The following is a 23,077-nucleotide window of genomic DNA, read 5'->3' on the forward strand; positions in this document are numbered from 1 at the left end:
CTGACATCTCTCAGGATGATTTTTTTTTTTTTTGGAAGGATGGGCTATAGCATTGGATCAATTGCAAAACTCCAGTCTATTACAGTGCAATCTAGAGGAGGGTGATCCACAGGATTCTCTGGATTATACTTATTTTATGCACAGTAGATTTCATATTGACATACATCATATACTGAAAAGGTAAGGCAGCATTTGTATCAATATGCACACATTATAATCATACAGTTGGCATAAAAGCTATTTCTCCTATGCAGTCATGCATTTTCTATATACATAATACAATTAGCTACAGGGGTTGTTAGTATGGAACCTTATGATTGACTTATATCTAAGTTTATAAAGGTTCTGACAGCAGGTAGAACAATGGGTTAACCTAATACTTCACTGTGTAGCCCATAATTAAGTGTAAGGTTTAAGGCGCAGAGGACCAGCAAGATTTTTTTTATGTCTAACTTTGGATCTGCTCTTTGGGATGGATGATGGCTGATGCTGCTGAGATGCCTTCAGAAGGTCTGCTGGGCAAGGATCGTCATGAAGAACAACTTTCCTATGTGGATCCTCTGGATGTACAAAGAGCAATTGCTTTGCTGGAGCTAAGTAGATGATTTCATGCTGGTGAAGGTCTCAGGAAGGACTCCATCTGCCCGGGGGTCCTGTGGATGCTTCATCTTTAAGGCTTGCATGCACATTCTACTTTGGGGCACAGGCGATTTGCGGCTAATGACAACCACATTGTGGAGGGAAGGCTCCCTGCATAGCTTTTGGAACCTGGATTTCTGGAATTCAGAACTGGATTGCAACTTTTTTTTTGACAAAAAATTGAGGATTGTTTCCAACTTATTGTTGTAATATTTCTTATAAATCAGGGAAAGCACCAACTATTATAATATATATCAGCAATTTGGGATTCTGTGCACTGAGAAGCTCCAACTAAGACCTAAGGTAAGACTGTTCCATTCTGTTTCACTGTGGAAAGACATTTTATAAAGTTTCCATTCAGTTTTCCTCCCAAGTATCTTGTGACTTTCCTTCTTTATGCTCCTTGTGCTTTGTGTAGGGTCTTTCAAGTCTCCAGCCACCATTTGTTTGCATCTTCTTGCCATGTTTATTTCTTTACAATAATTAGAGGACTTGAAAGGAGTAAACTCGTGTAGACATGGTATTATCAGATCCCACCAAAGCTGTTAACCACAACCTCCATTTTACCACATCTTGTAGGGAATCTTTGGTTATCTTAGAGATCATTAATGCTATGAAATATGTGGAATGACTGTTTACATGCATGCAGTGATGAAGTGGCTGATCTGTGGGGAAGTTTCACCAATGGATCAGGCTTTTACAATTGTGCTCGGTTTGGCAGGAACCCTATAGAGATGGGCCAGGCTCGTTGGCAGTTGTGCGCTTTGTAGAACATTGTTGGATGCTCCTTCTGTAGATTAGAATCCAAGTAACATTTCTAAACTGACTGTGATATTTCATGTAAAGTCAACTACAGCTAAGAACTTGGAAAGTTATAGGAACCAGAACATTGTTCTTTAAGGGGAAATAAAGATCATTCTACACTGCCAATAGCTAGTCTGTAAAGCTTTCTATGGTGATTAGTTTGGAATAATAGCATAATGATGTTTCTTCTAGGGTGGAGGCTCCAAGATATTCCCAAAACTTTCCCTAGAAGAAAAGTCCTGTTGTCATCACTGTGGTGACTTCTATTACCTTCATCTATTCCCAGGCTAATCTAGAGCTGTCCTGTCTATTGCATTTTACTCACAGAGAAGAGGGGTAGATAAGATAAGAACATTTTAGGAGCCTTGTTGAGATATATAAAGGTTCCAACAAGACATAGAACATCTGTCTGCAGCTGAGACCAGCTATGGGACTATGTGGGCAGCAGGACATTGCATCCATTCACACCTCTTACTCCAGATCCATATCTATAGCCTTGTTCTGTTCCTCACATTGTTCTGCCTGTGTAAATCTTAATATACATTGACTATACATTTATCTCTTTAGAGTTTATCATATGGTTAAATCCATTGTAACAGGACTATACATTTGCTCTAGTTTTACATAATAGACACTACTGCATTATCATAAGTGACACCCTTTTCAGATATCTCACACTATGTTAAACTAGATAAGCTCTGCTACATCTGGATATGTGTATTGTGCCCAGACATAGGGATGGAATTGGATGAGATGGGATAAGACCTTAATTACCTGGGGTGGTCCTATTAAGTCACAATAATTAATTGGTATTGGACCATAGGTAGAGAACGTAGAGAGAAGATGGGACCAGTACAACTGGGTGTTAGAATTTAGTAACTAACCTTTTTATTGGTGGAGAGACATAGGGATGGGATTAGATGAGATAAAACCTTAATGACTTGGGGTGGTCCTATTAAGTCACAATAATTAATTGGTATTGGGCCATAGGTAGAGAACTTAGAGAGAAGATGGGACCAGTACAACTGGGTGCTAGAATTTAGTAACTTACCTCTTTTTGGCAGAGAGGGGGGTAATTGAGTCCTCAGATATGGAATAAGGTCCCTAGATTGTGTGTATACCACTTAATATGGAGTCATGGTGATAATGGAAGATGATGGATGGGAGACAGGGAAAACAGTTTACTTATATATTATTGTGGGGAATGTCACTGAACTCTTGAAATATAATTATTTTGCTCATTACTAAGAATAATAATGATTTGGTGCAATCAGTAAATATTGTACATTTTTTGGGGAAACCTTTTGGGGTGTTGGTAAGTGCAGATGGAAACTTTGTCTTCTGTGTGTAAACAAATTGATGGCATTAAAATTGGCTCTGGAGATTGCAACAGACTGATCTAGAAGGAGACGCCAGAGCTGTGGTATGGAAAACATTATGAGGGTCCAATTTACTCCCCCTTCTTCCAGATGTGCCACACTAGAGAGGGGGAGGGGACTCACCTCTACTGGTTCTACTTAAATTTGGGGACTCCAGGAAAGGGAGGTTGGGAGGAGTTCTTGTTTATACACAAGGTGTTGGTGACTGTTTTCTGCCAGTAAATTGCCTAATTTACAGAATTCGGTGTCAAATTCTCAACTTAGTCTAATTAATCAAACTAAAGAGGTTTTTTGCACCTTGTTGGGTGATAAGAACAACTGAATGACATTAGCAATGATGGATATTTTGGCTCTCAGATATACAGTATTTCTTCATGGAGAGAGGGGAAAAAAGTAAGAAAAACAAATGACCCAACATTTGTGTGGGCAGCTAACACAATGATAAGTGAGGCACAGCTATAAGTGAGGGTGGTGCCTGCGGATGTGCTGGATAAGGCTGGAGCCAGAGCACAAAGGTTCCCTGGAGAGAACTCTGCGCAAACCTTAACACCCAGCGAACAGACTGTCACACAGGGCTCTGCTGCCACCTAGTGCTCATCTGGGTTGTTGGCCTTCATGGCACAGCAGGTAGTTTTTTTTCCACTTTTTGTTGTTTTTCAGATGCAGTCCCCTATTACTAACATTCCTGAATATTTTATTTATATTGTTTGATGATATATTATATAGTGTTCATTTATATGACACATTTTTATAAATATTTTGTCTTTATTTTATATGTAATTGTTATTATTTTATACCTTTTATATACCTTATTTTTTTACCTTGTTTACTTTTTTTACCTTTTGTACCTTTTTTATTTGTATACATTTTTATACCTTATTTTATACCTTTTTTTACTTTTTTTTTACCTGTTTTTTACCTTTTATTTGTTCTTCCTTTTTTATTTCTTTTGTATACTTTTTTATACCTTATTTTATACCTTTCATTTTATACCTTTTTAATATCTTTTTATACCTACCGTGTTTCCCCGAAAATAAGACAGTGTCTTATATTAATTTTTGTTCCCAAAGATGCGCTAGGTCTTATTTTTCCATGAAGAAGAATTCATATTTATTGTTGAACAAAAAAATTGAACATTTATTTATATACTGTACAGTAGTTTTAATCACAAACCAGAATAAACAGACAAACTGTGAATCCTACCAAGCATGTCATGTTACTGCCATTATTTCCTTGTACAACATGCCCTGGTGTTCTGTTCGGCGGGCATGCTTCCAAACAAAAACTTTGCTAGGTCTTACTTTCAGGGCAGGCCTTATATTTAGCAATTCAGCAAAACCTCTACTAGGTCTTATTTTTAGGGGATGTCTTATTTTAGGGGAAACAGGGTATATTTATACTTTTTTTTTACCATTTTTCCTTTTTTTTTTTTTACCTGTTACCTTTCTTTTACCTTTTGTATACCTTTTGTATACTTTTTTTATATCTTTTTTATACCTATATTTATACTTTCTTTTTTTTACCTGTTTTCCTTTTTTCACCTTTGTTACCTTTCTTTTACCTTTTTTATACCTTTTGTATACTTTATTTTATACCTTAGTATATACCTTTTATTTTATATCTTTTATCTTATACCTTTCTTTACATTTTAATTTATTTTTCCCACTTTTTCTACTAATTGCCACTATTCTTCTTATGTTCTTCTTGTAGTAACTTTTTAATTTTGTTGTATTGCTGAGTAATTTACTAAGCAGAAATCTAATCATTGAAGTGGGAAATAGAAATTGTTTCATTGAGATAACTTCATTTTTAAGCCACGTTCAGTATTTGGCTAATATTTTACATCAGTATTTGTTAGCCAAAATCAGATGAAGAGTCTTAATAGAAACTCGGGCACCACTTCTGGTTTGGGCTACAAATACTGTTGTGAAATACTGGACAAATACTAAATGTGTGAATGTGGCCTTAGCAATATATGGACTTTAGTTCATACCAGCCTGGCAGTAAAAAGACACCTGGAGAATGAATCCCGCTTCCCCATGTTTTCTCAGCTGGGAGATACTTCAAGCAGGACAAAGTCCAGTTCTTTGCTGCCTCTGCTCAATCCATTTATTTTGTAGTGTCTTCAGACTCGGCAAGTCCCAGGTGACCGGTTAAGCTTCTGATTTGGGGTCAAATCCCTATTTTTTTCCATGGAGTTCATAATTTAAGGTTACAACCGTTACACGTGTAAAGATGGGTTCATGTTGATGTTTTGCTTTTTGCACAATTAATCAAACTGACCGTGGTTTTTACGAGTAAAACATGTACCTATTATACTCTACGGGGCTGTTCACATGTCCATGGTTTTTTGAGGACTCGTGTCAGTGCAAAAGTCACAGAAACATCATTTTTTTATCGGCATCATGGATGAAAAGTACCAATATGAGTGTGGAAATCACGGAAACATCTATGTTTTTTACCGGTATCATGGATGAAATGTACCAATATGAGTCTGTGAAAATCATGGACAACACATGGATAGCATCAGTATACACTGAGCGCTCTCCCCATCATTATCAACGCCATGAATAGGAGAAACGTTGTCCTTTACTTTTCCATATGTAAAAATTACTGGTAAAAAGTGACCAATGATGAAATTCAGATCCAAAACACTGGCGACCCTCGTACCACTTTTTTATGTGCATCAAAACACACGAGCGTCTCAAAATGAGTCTTTTCTTAAGCATTTCACGTAAGAACTGATGATCTGTGTGTAAAATGCCCAAATCTGATCCATTTTCCCAACCAGACTTCCCCATTAAACTGAATATCTGTTCCAAATAATGGATGTCATATGGATACCATTCTAATTTAGTCATTTTTTACAATTATTACCATAGAATTATGGCCTATCAAATTTTACATTGTTGATGTATATAATGGATTCCCTGTGGATGTCATACAGTGTATAAAGAAGTAACACATGGATCATACAGAGAGTGCATACAGATGACAATACGGATGAAACCCATCAATTTTTTTCTGTTTGAAACAGATTATTTTCATCTTCAACATCCTGTTTCCTGTCCATATATCTTTATTTATTTATTTATTTTTTTGTATATAGCACTAACATATTCCATAGCACTTTACATACATCAGGAACACTGTCCCCATTGGGGCTCACAATCTAAAGTCCCTATCAGTATGTCTTTGGAGTGTGGGAGGAAACCCACACAAACACAGGGAGGACATACAAACTCCTTGCATATATACTTTGTTATAGTTAACAAGTCCATATACTATCATTATCATTGATGATTTGGCATACATCCTGATATACATCGGTATATTGATGCCTCACTTGTATTGAAAAGTGCAGCCATCTGGGCAATGTTACATATTTTTCCAGGAATTCTATTTACAGTTTGAGTAAACAGCAGAAGTAGAGAAGTATATAGACATAGAGCCCAAATGTGGCATTAAATAAAGTATTATTGGTAGGACATTACCTTCCAATGTGCATTATTGATTGCTGTCTGTTCACACTTGCTTTTACCTCCCTTTCGTTGATCACATTTCTTTGTTCTAAAGCTGTATTGGCTTTGTACATACAAGTTTGTATCCATTCGTTTTTTAGTGTCTGTAGATTATATCCCATAGAATTATACGTATGTTTCTAAAACATCAATAAAAGACAAATAAAATCCCCCTAACAGAAAACTCCAAACAGCTCAGTACAGATTAATACGTCAACTTGTTTATGTTCTAGACAAACATTTTCTGGATCTATGCTTTTTTCTTAAAAATTATTTCACATTTACATTTTTTCACAATATATTGTTGGTTAAAATTGTAAAAAACCACAATGGAAACTTTCCATTAAGCCCACACTTCTATTTTTTAGAACTTTTTCTTTTTTCCTATCAGTAACCTATTTTTTTCTGACACATGCTGAAACCCAGACAGACCCCTCTATAATCAATTCGGACGATCTGCTTATGTTTGCATTCATTATGCTACAGATCCTTATTCCATATACTATAGTGTAAAAAGGTACAACAGGCTGAACAGAGCCTGAATCGCAGGTGTGAACACAGCCTAGAAACGTCCATCACTCACAGTCTAAATATGGGAAGAGTTCCAGGGTGAACAGTCTCAATATTTTGCATCGGTCCTTGAAGCTTAAATAATTAATGTAAAAAATGATGAAAGTCTTGTATAAAATATTGACTTGTAATATAAAGATCCTTTATATATGTGTTATCCCGAAAATAAGACAAGGTCTTATATTATTTTTTTGCTCCAAAAGATGCGCTAGGGCTTATTTTCAGGGGATGTGTTTTATTTTTCCATGAACAACAATCCACATTTATTGATAAAAAAACAACATTTATTGAAATATAACATGTCATCACATTCAGAAACATCAACATTTTGAGTTAAGCCCATTCCTGGTTCAGATGAATATTTTCTTACCTGATCTGTTATTCTCTTGGTGCAGAACCAGTCCTATAGTGGTGGGTACATACCAAATTTACAAAGGTTTAAATTACCTGCTTAAATGTATTATTCTTTATGCACTGATAAGTTTACCCCCAAAAGAAAGCAGACACCCCTAAAAGAATCGCACTTACCAGACCCCAAATAATTAGAAGTAAAAGGTCTCTCACATACAAATCTGGGTTGCTGTCAGGTCCCCCTGCGTTCCACCGTGGTTGGCTCCACCTGACAACTGGAGGAATGATACTGGTACCCGATGTGTTTGTGCAATGCAGCTGGAACAACGAAGGACCTTATAGCAAAGCAGATCTCTGTGTGAGAGCCTATCCACCATCGGCACTTACCAACTGTAATTGTTTGGGGTCTTGTGGGTGCGATTTTTTTTTTTTTGGGTGGGTGTCTGCTTTCTTTTGAGGCGTCTGCTTTCTTTTGGGAGTACCTTCTTTCTTTTGGGGTGTCTGCTGTCTTTTAGGAGTACCTGCTTTCTTTTGGGGTGTCTGCTGTCTTTTAGGAGTACCTGCTTTCTTTTGGGGATGTCTGCTTTCTTTGATGAATCATGCTGTATTTTTAACTTTTTTAACTGCTAGGAACTGCAACTAGGACTTATTTTTGAAGTGGGTCTTATATCTTAAGTATACTCAAAATAGCCCCCCCCCTCCAAGTCCTACTAGTGCTCATTTTTGGGGTAGGTCTTATTTATAGGAAAACAGGATATATATATATATATATATATATATATATATATATATATATATATATATATATATATGAGTTTAAGAAAACAAAGGGAACACTAAAATACCATCTTGTAACAAGTGTTCCCTTTATTTTTTTGAGCAGTATACATATATATATATATATATATATATATATATATATATATATATATATATGTCTATATATAATGTAATATATAACAGAAAAGCTGTATGCCTGGCAAAAATACAAAAAATACTTTCTAAGTAAAACATGTCATTTAGTTGGACATTTTATATAAATACCACGTACATCTATTATTGAAATCTCTGTAATAATATTTCACTTTATTATATTTGCTTCATGATTAAATTGTGTTATTTTTAATTAGTCCATCTTCTCAGCATTTGGAGTTGTGTTTGGGAAGTGGCACAATTCAGTAGCTTTGGAATAAACAATACAAATGAGGAAACAGTAGACTGTGTTGGCGCTGCAGCCTGATGCTTGTCGTGGTGCCAGCCTGCAGACAATGGCAACCACCTCTGGAGCATCTGCATTATAATTTGCATAACAGCGACCTCTAGTGGTTAGTGTGAGTACAGCTGCATTCGGCTTTACAAAATTTTCCATTACATTTTCCCTCCAAACTGAGCCCAGAATATAAAAGCTTTTCAGCTGATATCATACAGAGCAATCTTGTCGTTTTGGTTAATTTTAGGAATTTTACCGTTCCAACTTATCTGATAAATAGCCATGAGAAATGTGCGTAATTAATAACTAGAGCTATTTAGCTATTATAATTGGCCCACAATGTTGTGAGCTGCTGCGCTGGGCAAGGTACATGGTGCAGACAGAGGAATATGGCTGGGTTTAATGTAATGTAATACAATAATAATTATTGTAGCCCAGTGGTTTAGATCTTGATTCTTCTGTTATATTACAGAATTGTAATTATTTTTATCTGATCAGTTGTGCCCAGGCCTTTGTAGATAAAGGATTTTGCTTTGTTGATAACGAGCAGCCGAAATGTGATAAGAGAGAGTCAGACTAGCATGGGCGTCTTTGAAGCATGGGAGGTTATCTTACCCCATGGCTGCAGATGCTCATTATTAGCCACAATTTCTTCTTAATTTAGATTTTTATCATATTACACTGAACAAAAATATAAACACAACCCTTTTGTTTTACTCTCATTTTTTATGAGCTGAACTTTATGATCTAAGACTTTGTCTATGTATACACAAGGCATTTTTCTCTCTAATATTGTTCCCAAATTTGGCTGAATCTGTATTAGTGAGCACTTATCATTTGCCGAGATAATCCATCCACCTCACAGGTGTAGTATATCAAGATACTGATTAGACAGTATGATTATTGCACAGGTGTGCCTTAGGCTGGCCACAATGAAAGGCCCCTCTAAAATGTGCAGTTTTATATTATTGGAGGTCCAGGGAGTCAGAAAACCATTCAGTATTTGCTGTGACCACTATTTGCCTCACGCAAATGGTGGTTTCATCCATGAAAATGAAAGGTTTCATCCATCCTTTGCAAGGTGTTAAATGCCATTGAATGTGAGCATTTTCCCACTCTAGTTGGTTACGCTGACGAGCTGCAGTCAGGTAGAGACCCCGATGAGGATGACAAGCAGCAGATGAGCTTCCTGAGACGGTCTCTGACAGTTTGTGCAGAAATGCTTGTATTATACAAACTAATTGTTAGAGCAGCTGTCTGGATGGCCGGTCTCAGATGATCTTGGAGGTGAAGATGCTGGATGTTGAGGTCCTGGGCTGGTGCAGTTACATGTGGTATGTGGTCACATAGTTACTTAGGTTGAAAAAAGAACTAGGTCTATCTAGTTCAACCTTCCTCCACCAGTTCTACATTTTGTCCCTAAGGGGTACTTTGCACGCTGTGACATTGCAAGCCGATGCTGCGATGTCGAGCGCGATAGTCCCCGCCCCTGTCGCAGCAGCGATATCTTGTGATTGCTGCCGTAGCGAACATTATCGCTACAGCAGCTTCACACGCACTTACCTGCCCTGCGACGTCGCTCTGGCCGGCAACCCGCCTCCTTATTAAGGGGGCGGGTCGTGCGGTGTCATAGCAACGTCACACGGCAGGTAGCCAATAGAAGCGGAGGGGCGGAGATGAGCGGGATGTAAACATCCCGCACCCCTCCTTCCTTCTGCAGAGCCGGCGTGAGACGTGGTGATGCAGGTAGATGTTCTTTGCTCCTGTGGCTTCTCACACAGCGATGTGTGCTGCCACAGGAACGAGGAACAACATTGTACCTGTCACTGCTGGCAAATTATGGAAATGTCGAACCCTACACCGATGATACGATAACGACGCTATTGCGCTCGTTAATTGTATCAAAAAGGATTTACACACTACGATATCGACTGCGACGCCGGATGTGCATCACTTTCGATTTGACCCCACCGACATCGCACCTGCGATGTCGTAGTGTGCAAAGCCCGCCTAAGTCTCTTATAACCGACAATGTTGTGTGTACTGAGGAAATCATCCAGCCCTTTTTTAAAAGCTGTTATAGTGTTTGCCATTACTACCTCTTGTGGTCGGCATTCCACAGTCTGACCGCTCTAACTGTAAAGAACCCTTTCCTATTTAGCTGTCGGAATCGCTTTTCTTCCACTCGCAGTGAATGCCCCCTGGTCCTTAGTATTGTCTTTGGAAGAAATAAGTCATGTGCCAGTCCTTTATATTGACCACACATGTATTTATACATATAAATGAAATCTCCTCTGAGACATCTTTTTTATGAGCTAAACATATTTAATTTATTCAACCTGTCATCATATGGGAGGCCTTCCATTCCTTGTAATAATCTAGTTGCCCGCCTTTGAACTGACTGTAACTTCTGAATGTTCTTTTTAAAATGTGGAGCCCAAAACTGAATCCCATATTCCAGATGTGGCCTTACAAGTGATTTAGTTGTTTGGTTGTGAGGCTGGTTGGATGCACTGCCAATTTCCCTTTGGAGATGATTTATGGTAGAGAAATGAACATTCAATTCATGGGTAACAGCTCTGGAGGACGTTCCAGCAGTCAGCATGACAATTGCACTCTCTCTCAAAACTTGTGAAATCTGTGGCATTGTGCTGTGTGATAAAACTGCACATTTCAGAGTGTCCTTTTATTGTGTCCAGTCTAAAGGTCCAGTCACACTAAGCAACTTACCAGCGATCCCAACAACGATAGGGATCGCTGGTAAGTTGCTAGGAGGTTGCTGGTGAGATGTCACACTGCGACGCTCCAGCGATCCCACCAGCAACCTGACCTGGCAGGGATCGCTGGAGCGTTGCTACACGAGTTGCTGGTGAGCTCACCAGCAACCAGTGACCAGCCCCCAGCGCCGCGTGGAAGATGCGGCGCTTGGTAACTAAGGTAAATATCGGGTAACCAACCCGATATTTACCTTGGTTACCACCGCACGGAGCTACACGTGCAGAGAGCAGGGAGCAGCGCACACTGAGCCCTGGCTCCCTGCTCTCCTAGTTACAGCACACATCGGGTTAATTACCCGATGTGTGCTGCAGCTACATGTGCACAGAGCAGGGAGCAGCGCACACTGCTTAGCGCTGGCTCCTTGCTCTCCTAGCTACAGTACACATTGGGTTAATTAACCCGATGTGTCCTGCAGCTACATGTGCACAGAGCAGGAGCCGGCACTGACAGTGAGAGCGGAGGACGCTGGTAACGAAGGTAAATATCGGGTAACCAAGGACAGGGCTTCTTGGTTACCCGATGTTTACAGTGGTTACCAGCCTCCGCAGAAGCCGGCTCCTGCTGCCTGCACATTTAGTTGTTGCTGTCTCGCTGTCACACATAGCGATGTGTGCTTCACAGCGGGACAGCAACAACTAAAAAATGGCCCAGGACATTCAGCAACAACCAATGACCTCACAGAAGGGGCCAGGTTGTTGCTGGATGTCACACACAGCAACATCGCTAGCAACGTCACAAAAGTTGTTCGTTAGCAGCGATGTTGCTAGCGATGTTGCTTAGTGTGACGGGGCCTTAAGGCACACCTGTGCAATAATCATGGTGTCTAATCAGCATCTTGATATGCCACACCTGTGAGGTGGATAGAATATCTTGGCAAAGGTGAAGTGCTCACTAACACAGGCTCGGACAAATTTGTGAACAATATTTGAGAGAAAAAAGCCTTTTATACATAGAAAAAGTCTTAGCTCTTTGAGTTCAGCTCATGAAAAATGGGAGGAAAAACAAAAGTGATGTTTATATTTTTGTTCAGTGTATTTTAGGCTGATTTTACTTGATGAGATAAAGAGAGCACTTGTTATTGGTTACAGCGCCAAGGGCTTTGTCCTGTGTGTCCTTCCCATATTCACAACTAGATTTCTCCCCACACCACAAAACATGTAAAAGTGACTTAGAAAATTGAGATATGAAAAGTGACTATTGTTTCGCTTTCTAAAAGCAACACATTAATAAAGTACATAAATGCAATTGAAAATGGAGAGGCGAGAGGTTTATTCTCCTCTCAGCAGGAAGCCACAATGATTCTTCCAGGACCCTGAGACCCCTATATGAATGGCGGCACATTGCTTATACACGGCCACGTACTTCAGTTTTTATATACTTTTAATTCTTTTAGTTATACTAAATACAGTATATATACAATCTTATTAGCTGCAGTCTTTGGTGACACTCATCATGTCCATTGAAAGTAAAGGTACCCAATCACAAGGATTTTCGTATATAATCTAAAGCCAGTGCTATACTGGCACTATCAGGCTGATTCTATACATACCTGTAGTGGGCAGCTCGGATGTTTCGGCTTTCAAATCCAAGAAAGTAAAGTTTTTATAAAATTAGCTGCTTGTTGAGTGACAGCAGCTGAGGAGCAGATAATATCTGGGGGGATATTCATTGTTTTCCCCTCCCGCTGTTAGAATTAGCATAGGTATGATACAATTGACCTAGCAGGACCTGTGGTGTGGTCATACCAATGTGACGTGATATCCAGCTTTGTTGGCTGGGGCCCCACTCCTTCTGGTCACATGGGTAAGACCTCACACAGGTCCTCTAAGTGAAACATTACACCGATTGTATAATACTAGGGGGAGGGGATAACTCTGAATACCCCCAGATATTATCTGCTCCTCAGCTGCTGTCACTCAACAAGTAGCTAATATTATAAACTTGGGATTTCAATACCTATACCACCGAGCTGACTCAGCCTGATAGTGCCAGTATAACACTGGCTTTAGGTTATATACGAAAATCCTGGTGATTGGTTCCCTTTAAAAAAACATAATTACATTTGTGGCCCATTGAATTTCTACATCCTCTGTGTATCACTGTACACAACAAACTGCAAACGCAGAGAGCTGTGAATCAGTCAGTGAGCTCATCTAACAGCAGAACTTGGAATAATTATCCCTATTCTGATGATGATTTTTGAGCGGATTTATGACCACATCAAAGTTGTGCATATTCAGGCCTTGTGCACATGCTGCGATTTTTTTATGCAATTTTTTTATTTGATTTTTTCAAAATCTGCCCCAAAATCTCCATGCTCTCCTTGCAGATTTGGGCCAGATTTTCATGCAGCATGTCAATTACTGGTCCAGATTTGCAGCGTTTTTTTTCATCCCTTGACTTCAGTGTTGTGATGAAAAACAAATGCTTCAAATCCGCAGATGTGTTCACACTTTTTTGTGCGGTTTTGCTGCATTTTTGTAGTGTTTTAACACAAAAAACGCATGGCTAAAACAGGATGTGATGTCATCAAGAGTAGGACAATGGAAAATTAAACAGAAGAATGGTTGAAACAGAATATGACATCAACAGTGCTTTTCTTTTTTTTTTCTTAACCTAGGTTTATTGACAGTCTTTTCCTTGTTGCATCAAATATGCAGCATGTGAACATATCCTAAAGGTCGCTTTACACGCTGCGACATAGCTAGCGTTGTCGCTAGCGATCGCACCCGCCCCGTCGTCTGTGTGTCACGGGCAAATCGCTGCCCGTGGCGAACAATATCGCTAGTATGCGTCACACGCACATACCTACCTAACAACCTCTTTTTTAAGGGGGCGGTTCATGCGGCGTCACAGCGACGTCAATCAGTAGGCCACCAATAGAAGCAGAGGGGCGGAGAGCAGCTGCATTAACGTCACTCCAACCTCGTTGCCGGAGGACGCAGGAATGCTGTTGTTAGTCGTTCCCGGGGTGTCACACGTAGCGATGTGTGCTGCCTCAGGAACGACGAACAACCTGCATCCTGCAACAGCAACGATATTTGGGAAAAGTATGATGTGTCAACAATCAACGATTTTTGACGTTTTTCGGACCGTAAGTGGTCGCTCAAAGGTGTCACACGCAACAACGTCGCTAACGAGACAGGATGTGCATCACGCATTCCGTGACCCCAGCAATATCTCGTTAGCGATGTCGTTGTGTATAAAGCGGCTTTTAGGGTTACGACCTGTACTGTCAAACCAGCTCAGAGATGGATCTCATTGTTAGGGCCTTGTGTATTTTTCATGACATTTTTGTGTTTGGATTTTTTTTTATGTGAGGACAGATGTTATTTTAAAGTCTGTGGTGAAACATAAAAGGGATTACATACGATGCATTATGGCTTGCGGCATTTTGAGGCCCAGATGTAGTTTTTTGTAAACTCCACCTGGTCTAACTATGGCTTATTTGTTGCTGAATTTTGTAAAAATTTAACCACATAGGTGGTTGACCCTTGAGGAGATGGTGAACAGGTACGGGCTTTCCCCATTCCAAATCATACAATACAAACAGGTGGAAAAGGGAATAATGGGACTATTGAGGGATGTTAGAAAAGAACAGGTAATGAATGAAATGGACCAATTTATAATGAAGGATAAAAAGGAGATTACTATCTCCTCCCTGTACAAAGATCTGAGAACAGCACTGGTACCACTGCACTCGGACCAGGTCTGGGGAGCATGGGCACGATAACTAAAAGATACAGAGGCAGGGGAAAAGATACAGCAGGGATGGATGAGGATGAGGAAGGAGGTGATTAATGAGGGCTGGAGGGACACACAGTTTAGATTAATGCACAGAGCAATTTATGGTTTTAACATCCCCACCAAGCAGACTATGAATAAAATAGAACATTGCCCCAAATGTAAACAGCCGAAAACGGACTTATACCACGGGATTTGGCAGTGCCCACAAAGTCAGAAATTTTGGGAAAAAATGAAGACACTTATAGAAAAAGTATGGGAAGTGGAAATGGAACTAGACCCATTGTTATGGATTTTCCACCACAGGACTAAAGAAAAGGAAGGAGGAGGAGATACACGGGGGACCACGATTCCAAGACTCTTTCATAATATTGCTATGATAGGGAAAAAGGCTCTATTACGCAGATGGCTCGAGGAATCTGTTCCATCAGAGGAGGAGGTGGTCAATCAGATTAAAAAGCTGCTCAATATTGAACAGTTGGAAGCCGAAAGAAATAAGGACGAACTAACGGGAAACTTTTTTAAAAAATGGAAGAGATTTATAGTACAACAGTATGGAGTTGCAGAAATACGGAAAGTGGTATCTCCTTTCACTAATACGGAATGGTATCTACTGGGAGACTTGCAAGGCACATTGGGAAAGCTGAAAATACACACGCAGTAGAGACACGACAGTAGGGCGAGACGAGGGTTTCAGAGAAATAGGGCTTCAAACGGGAATCAGAATATAGAGGAGCTGTGTGTTCTTTTGCGACTTATACCTGGTGTTCAGCGTATTAAAAATGTTGGGGGGGATAAAGTGGGAATAAAAGAGGGTGGGTTAAGACAAGGGTGGGTAAATTGGTAAGGTGAATTTATTCTTGTTCAAATGTTAGTCATATTGTAATAATTCTGAAAAATGCAATAAAAATTTATGTTAAAAAAAAATTTAACCAAATTTTTAAATATTACACAAAATTGTTAGAAAAAATTCTTGACATGCATGATGTATTTTTAAAAAGCATTTAAAAGCACTGCAAAAATTCTGTGTGTAAAGTGTGCCTTAAAGAGAACAAGTCATGTAACATGTAGCGTGAATCAGAGCCTGGATATATGATTGCCGCAAGGTATATTTTTCTCTGAACCATTTTGTTGTTTAAGACAGAATAGTTGGAAAATCCAGGAATAGACAAGACTATTTGCACTGCCGCCGCAGGTGATTGAGAGGTCTCTTACTTGTCAATCACCTGGAGCTGCACTGGAAGAAGCCAGTCTGGGGAGGTGATGGCTACTCTGATTTCTGTCAATGGTCCCCAGCTGGATTTCCTAACTATATTTACTTTGAAAGCTCTTCATAGAAAAATATTCCTGGCTGCAATCATCCAGCCAAGCTTTGATTTATGCTGCCCATGGTTTGGACAGCATTGATTATGTGACAGGTTTCCTTTAAAGGGGTTGTCCATTATTAGGACAACCCCTTCTGATTCCACTTGTTTCCCTCAGTTAAAATAAAAATCCCTGTACTCACCTCCCGTTCAGATGCTGGTCCAGTTCTGTCGGTAACCATAGTTTAGGGCTCACTTGAAATTGTGACATTACGAGAGCTCCGCGTACAATCACTGCCGGCTTCTCTCTCCCCACCTTCGGACCAAATGAGCTAATCAACAGGAAGTAACGCTGAAGCTGCCACTCACTTCCTGCTGATTCCTTATTGGGTCCAAAGGTGGGGAGAGAGAAGTCGGCAGTGATTGGACGCGTGACGTCACAATGTCACATAAGCCCCAAACCGTGATTACCGACAGCGCTGAAACGGCACCAGAACGAGAGGTAAGTTCAGGGTCTTTTATTTTAACTGGGTAAACAAAGTGGAATCAGAAGGGGATGTCCTAGTAGTGGACAACCCCTTTAAGAATCAAGAAACTTGACTCTAGGACTATATTAACTGGTGATTGTTGAATGTTATCTTGCTACATCTGTAATAATTAAATACACAATCAAAGACAAGTTGTTTGATACTCAACATAGGACACAGAAGGCTGAATTCACAATGCCAGCCATTGTTGAGCCATAGGGGCCGCCAAAGCCTATAGCTCAGCAAGCCAATATTGTCTTCAGTGAATATTACCTAGAATATATAGTATAGGTTAATGTGATCTCATGTATTTATCATCTTTCTCTTTTCATTTATTGCAGTTTAAAAGAAAATGGCATCAGCCACAAGGACGTCCCTTATTTTGGGATGTGTCCTAATCATCGGTAAGTATTATATATATGTATGTGTCTTCTGTATTGTAAATTACTGCATTTTTTTTACAATACACAAATACAAGTGAAATAAATTCTACTCTCCTATATCTGTACCTATACGGTGATCATGTTTTTTTGGTCATATTATATTACAGCTGTTTTTGTCATTGATTTCCCATAGATTGAATGTTGAGGGTTAAACTTACCATCTCTCCCGTTGTATTGTAGGTCCGTGGCTTCTCCGTGCTCAACTTTCCTTACCTGTAATCTCAACAGCAACTAATGTATCAGTCATACGATTGGGTGATTCCTTCTCCATAAAGTGCACGGGGGATAGTGAATTAAGCTGGAAATATCCCATCTCGGAGGATGTGGAAATTCACAGTGAAGAAAACAACAGTGGCTTATTTGTGTCCGTGTTAGAAGTGAAGATCGCGTCCGGCCATAATACTGGGAACTACACCTGTTATTATACTGACATCGAGACTGAAGAGAACCAGCCCCAGGGCACAGACTTATATGTTTATGTTCCAGGTTGGTTTAGTCTCCAAAATGAGGAAAAACACATGAAATTTGTATAAGAGTCAGTCCTGGTCCAAACAGCCTGTATATATTAATGTGCTTGTGTTTTTACAGATCCTGCAGTGCCCTTTGTCCGATCTGGCATAATCGACCACTTAATTTTAGTTCCAGAAGGTGAAATTGTGACTATTACTTGCCGGATCACCGATCCAAATGTCCAAGTGATTTTAAGGAACACAGATGAAAATAAGATTGTAAATGCTGTATATGATGGCAAACAAGGATTTCTAGGGTTTTTCCCTTCGGGCTCCTATGCCTGTGAGACAACAATCAATGGCACATTCTTCAAGACCGAAGACTATATAGTGCAGACATGGAAAGGTATTCCCACAAATTTCCACAAACTTTCAGATTATGAATACCCACACATTTTTGGGACTTGATTCTCAGACATGGAGGTTACCATTTTGCTGGATTATTTTGAGGTTCTCGAAAAGGTTAAATAAAAAATATTTTAGATTCGCTTGTCATATGCATGACCTGACTCCTTATTCCACCTTTACTGCTGCTGCTGCTCCTTGATCCTTTCCTCAAGACTTTAGTACTTCCAATGCTGTGGCCTGTCGCAGGGTCAAGTTGGGGATGAACACTGTGCTTCAAGAGACGAAGGCCGGAGAGGAGCACCGGGAGCTGAGGGGGTGTAAGGAGTCAGTGAGGGCCTATGGCAGATGAGTATAAGATGTGTTATATTTATGAAACTTTTTCCTTGCCTCCGTTTATTCAACTCTGGGGTCTGGAGTGACCTCAGAGAATATTCTTCTCATGACATTTGGGGTACTTTCAATTTGCAGCGAATCAAATCTGACAGTTGAATGAAATCAATCTGTCCGAAATAAATTTTGTGGAGGTTTGCTCTTCTCTTCTGACCCAAGGTATAGGATCTCAATCATATAATCAAAGTGTGAATAAGTTACTTTAGCAACCTATTCACACTAACAATGTGCTCAATGTATAAAAAATGATTTGCATAGGCAAAGTGTTTATTTTTCCTTGTGTACTAAAGTATAGCTTAAAGAGAACATGACTTCAGAATTTTGCTTGTTAAATTAAGCTATGGCCATACTGCCAATGTTATACTGATTCAGTAGATACCTTCAGTGAAGAAATCTAGATTCCAGTTGTTGCTTAATCACCTTTAGAAGTTTGTTTTTCCTCAACTTTTGGTGCATTGGCGTGGGACTGTGGTAGGGTCTTCACGCTGCTTTGCCTCTGTTGTCTGTGCTTTTTTCCTGTTTTCCTCCCACAGATTGATATCCTGGCAGTCTTCAGGAAGATGATGTTAGTGGTGGCACATGCGCAGATTTAGATTTTAGCTCAATGGCAAGCCCAGATCTCAATTTTCCCATAGGCCATCATTGGCACCATTTTACTGAAGACCGCTGAAAGGTCAATCTGCACAATCACCTCTACAAGTGACATTTTACTGAAGATCACTGGGAGGTTAATCCCAGTAGTCAATCCCAGCACAAGATCCACCACCAGCACCATTTTATTGAAGACCGCTGAGAGGTCAATCTGCGCATGCGCCTCCACCAGTACCATTTTACTGAAGACAACTCGGAGGTAAATCTGCACAAGCGATGCCACCAGCGTCATTTTGCTGAAGATCACTGGGAGGTCAATCTGCGCATGCACGTCCAACAGTGCAGTTTTACTGAGGACAGCAGGGAGCTCAATCTGCCCAAGAGCTGTCACCACCGCCATTTTACTGAAGACTGCTGGAAGGTCAAACTACACCACCAGTGTCATTTTATTTTGCAAGCAGGGAGATCAATATGCATATGCGCTGCACGCAGAATCTATTAATCCAGCATAACAGCTCCATTGTGGCTATACTTTTTTTTAACATGCATAATCCCGATGACAAGTTCTCCAACGTTTTGCTATTCCTTGTGCAGTTTTCAAAAACGCTTCTCTTCCAGTTTTAAGGTTTTTTAAAAAAATATAAGATATGTATAAGATTCTGCTGCTTTTAAAAAATGTATGTCAACACTAAATCTGCAGTAAGACGGAATCCATAATGTCTGGTCTTATGTATAAGATGTATGGTCCAAGTAAAGGCCCTGTCACACACAGAGATAGATCTGTGGCAGATCTGTGGCAGATCTGTGGTTGCAGTGAAATTGTGGACAATCAGTGCCAGGTTTGTGGCTGTGTACAAATGGAACAATATGTCCATGATTTCACTGCAACCACAGATCTGCCAAAGATTTATCTCTGTGTGTGACGGGGCCTTAAGTTTTTGGAATGCAAATGGATTGCGAGTCATTTACCCCAAAAGAGCGGAATAATCTTAGGGATCACAGTAACAGTAACCCTTCCCTCTGTTATTAGATACTATGTCACCTAATTACTTTCTATATTCTACATATGAAACTGAAATACCAATAGGCAGCCAGACAAGCTATATTCCTAAAACAAAGGAGTAAGCAAGTTTAAACAATTTGCCATAATGTTAATGGTCTCCATAATAAAATATAAGCCAGAGGAGAATCGGTAAGATCTCTCCTATGTTTATCATTATATACTAAACTAGTTATAGTACCTGTCGTTACCCAAGATAGTAACTAAGTGTCTTTCTGTCTCTCACCCACTTTCCTTCTCTCCCTGTCTGTCTCTCACTCTGTCTGTCTGTCTGTCTCTCACTGACTCTGTTTGTCTCTCTGTCTGTCTCTGTCTCTCTGTCTCCCTCTCTCCCTGTCTCCTTCTCTGTCTGTCTCCCTCTCTGTCTCTCTCTGTTTCTTTCTGTCTCTGTCTCTCTATCTGTCTGTATGTCTGTCTCTCACTGTCTGTTTGTCTCTCTGTCTGTCTCTGTCTCTCTGTCTCCCTCTCTCCATGTCTCCTTCTCTGTCTCTGTCTCTCTCTGTCTGTTTCTTTCTGTCTCTATCTCTGTCTCTCTCTGTCTCTCTGTCTGTCTGTATGTCTGTCTCTCTCTGTCTCTCTCTGTCTGTCTCTCAGTCTTCTCTGTCTGTGTCCGTCTCTCCACCGACATCATATTATCTCACATATGAGCTTCTTGTACTAAGAATGTCCTTCATTGCCTATAGCAACCAATGACAGCTCCTATTAATGACCTGCAGCTCCCAGCTCCATTGACTTTAATGTAAGAAGGTATTTTGGCAAATAACTGTAAAGTGCAGGGTTAAACTTTCCCCCAAAACATAGTCTATGACGTTCCCTGAGTCAAATGAGGTGGCTGTGCAAAATTTCGTGATTGTAAATGCGATGGTGCGGATTCCTTTAGTGGACATATATACACACACACACACACACACACACACACGATTACATACATACATACATACATACATACAGACACACACACATACATACATACATACACACACACACATACATACAGACACACAGACACACACACATACATGATTACATACATACATACAGACACACACACACACACATGGTTACATACATACATACAGACACACACACATACATACATACAGACACACACACACACACAAACATATACACTCAGCTTTGTATAGTAGATTTGGAAAACTTTTCACACTTTGTCTGCGTATCTACAAATAAAATAAAATAAGTATGTTCATTGTTTATTGCTGTAGTATAATGTGGCTCTTGTTTTTTTTTACAGTAAATGAAAACCTAAGTGTGGAGCTGCAGGCAACAAAGACAGTTTTCAGATCAGGAGAAACCATCACTGTTTCCTGTGTTGTCCTAGAAAATGAGGTTGTTGAGTTCCAGTGGAATTATCCAAGGCAACAGGTAAGTCATGGTCTAAGGTTAGGGAAGTCTTTCTTACTGGATATCTAATGATATTGCTTCTTGTATTTTCCTGTAGATGCCACTAGGGGGTGTAATTGCATAGCTATTTTTATAGCTTCTGTTCCATTGCGTTCAATACTGGTTGGATATTTCTACATACAGTGAGCTCCTCCTAGTGGTGGCTGCAGTTAGTCCGAGTTTTATAATTTTCATCAGCAGGGGATTTGGATATCTATATTATAAACAAAGCTAAATATATAAATGAATTAATGTTTACTGTGATTGCAGCAAGACGTTGGTATCAAGAAAGTTGATGAAACTAAGAATCCTGAGGTGAGGCTGGAATATACTCTTACCATACCAAATGCAACCGTCATGGATTCTGGGGAATATGAATGTGTGGTCACCAGTGCTACAGAGGAGGACATTATAGAAGTGAAAAAGGTCAACATCACTGTTCATGGTAAGAGGTGAAAATATCCTTGAAAAAAAGAAAACCTTGCTTATCTGTGAAATATGCTTTAAGAAGTTTTTAAACTTGCAATAAATAATTGGATGGATCTGATAAACATTTTAATCAATACAATATTCATACACGTGTCATTGTTATCAAATAATGTCAGATGGATGTTATTATAGTTATCCAACAGATAAACATTAGTGAAAAGTTTTAGGTGAGCACCATAAATTTTAATCGATTTAAAAAAAAATATAGTTTTATCTCTTCAGATTATTGTTATGCTTTTATACTACACAATAATTGTTATGGTTATCATGATTTGGACTTTAAAAGAAATATTTTTTATTCTAATATATAATCAACAACTATTATTTATTTTTCTGGATATAAGCTATTGTAAATGATGTAACATTGATTTTTTTTTTACCATTTAATTCCAGATAAAGGCTTTATTGACTTGAGCCCCAATTTTGGATTATTGGAATTCGTCAACCTTCATGAAGTGAAAAGTTTCTCAGTGGATGTTCATGCTTATCCAGTTCCCAAAATATACTGGTTAAAAGACAATGTAACACTTAATAAGAGTCTGACCGAGATCACCACCACCACAATGCCCACAGAGGAAGCCGAGTAAGTTTGGAGGTTTTTATGTATTGACCTAAGACTGTGCTTTACAAAAAGGCAACACAACTAGTAACAATGTATGTATTCTGTTAAAGAGGTTGTCCACTACTTGTACATTGATAGCCTCAATGTTTGATCAGCCGGAAACCAACACCCCTGCCGATCAGCTGTTTTTGGTTTAGGCGGCGGCAGCAGGAGGCCGGAAATGCTCAGTTTTGGAGCTGCCCTGTCTTCTGATTTTGGCCGCAGTCGAGTACTGCACATCCTCATCCCATTGATATCAATAGGAGGTGTATGTTCAGAACCCAGCCTTGGCCACTATCAGAAGACAAGGCAGTTCTGAAATTGAGCATTTCCGGTCGCCTGCTAGCGCCACCGGTAGCAAGAACAGTTGATCGGTGGGGGTTCCATGTGTCGGATTCCGTCCGATCAGACAATG

The 23,077-nt window shown here is 39.6% G+C and overlaps 1 protein-coding gene across 2 annotated transcripts in view; it reads left to right on the plus strand.

Moving 5' to 3' along the window:
* The first annotated feature begins 49 nt into the window (after window positions 1-49).
* The window catches only part of PDGFRA (platelet derived growth factor receptor alpha), a 41,226-nt gene continuing 18,198 nt past the window's right edge, over window positions 50-23,077 (plus strand). Inside the window, exons 1-7 of one of the 2 annotated variants that reach the window (XM_075347039.1) lie at window positions 50-180; window positions 17,169-17,231; window positions 17,451-17,756; window positions 17,859-18,125; window positions 21,424-21,554; window positions 21,843-22,017; window positions 22,455-22,644. In XM_075347039.1, the coding sequence (XP_075203154.1) occupies window positions 17,180-17,231; window positions 17,451-17,756; window positions 17,859-18,125; window positions 21,424-21,554; window positions 21,843-22,017; window positions 22,455-22,644 (1,121 nt within the window). In that variant the 5' untranslated portion in view covers window positions 50-180; window positions 17,169-17,179. The other variant, XM_075347040.1, reaches the window with a different exon arrangement.

Source organism: Anomaloglossus baeobatrachus, chromosome 1 (assembly GCF_048569485.1).
Source record: "Anomaloglossus baeobatrachus isolate aAnoBae1 chromosome 1, aAnoBae1.hap1, whole genome shotgun sequence".
Lineage (NCBI taxonomy): Eukaryota > Metazoa > Chordata > Amphibia > Anura > Aromobatidae > Anomaloglossus > Anomaloglossus baeobatrachus.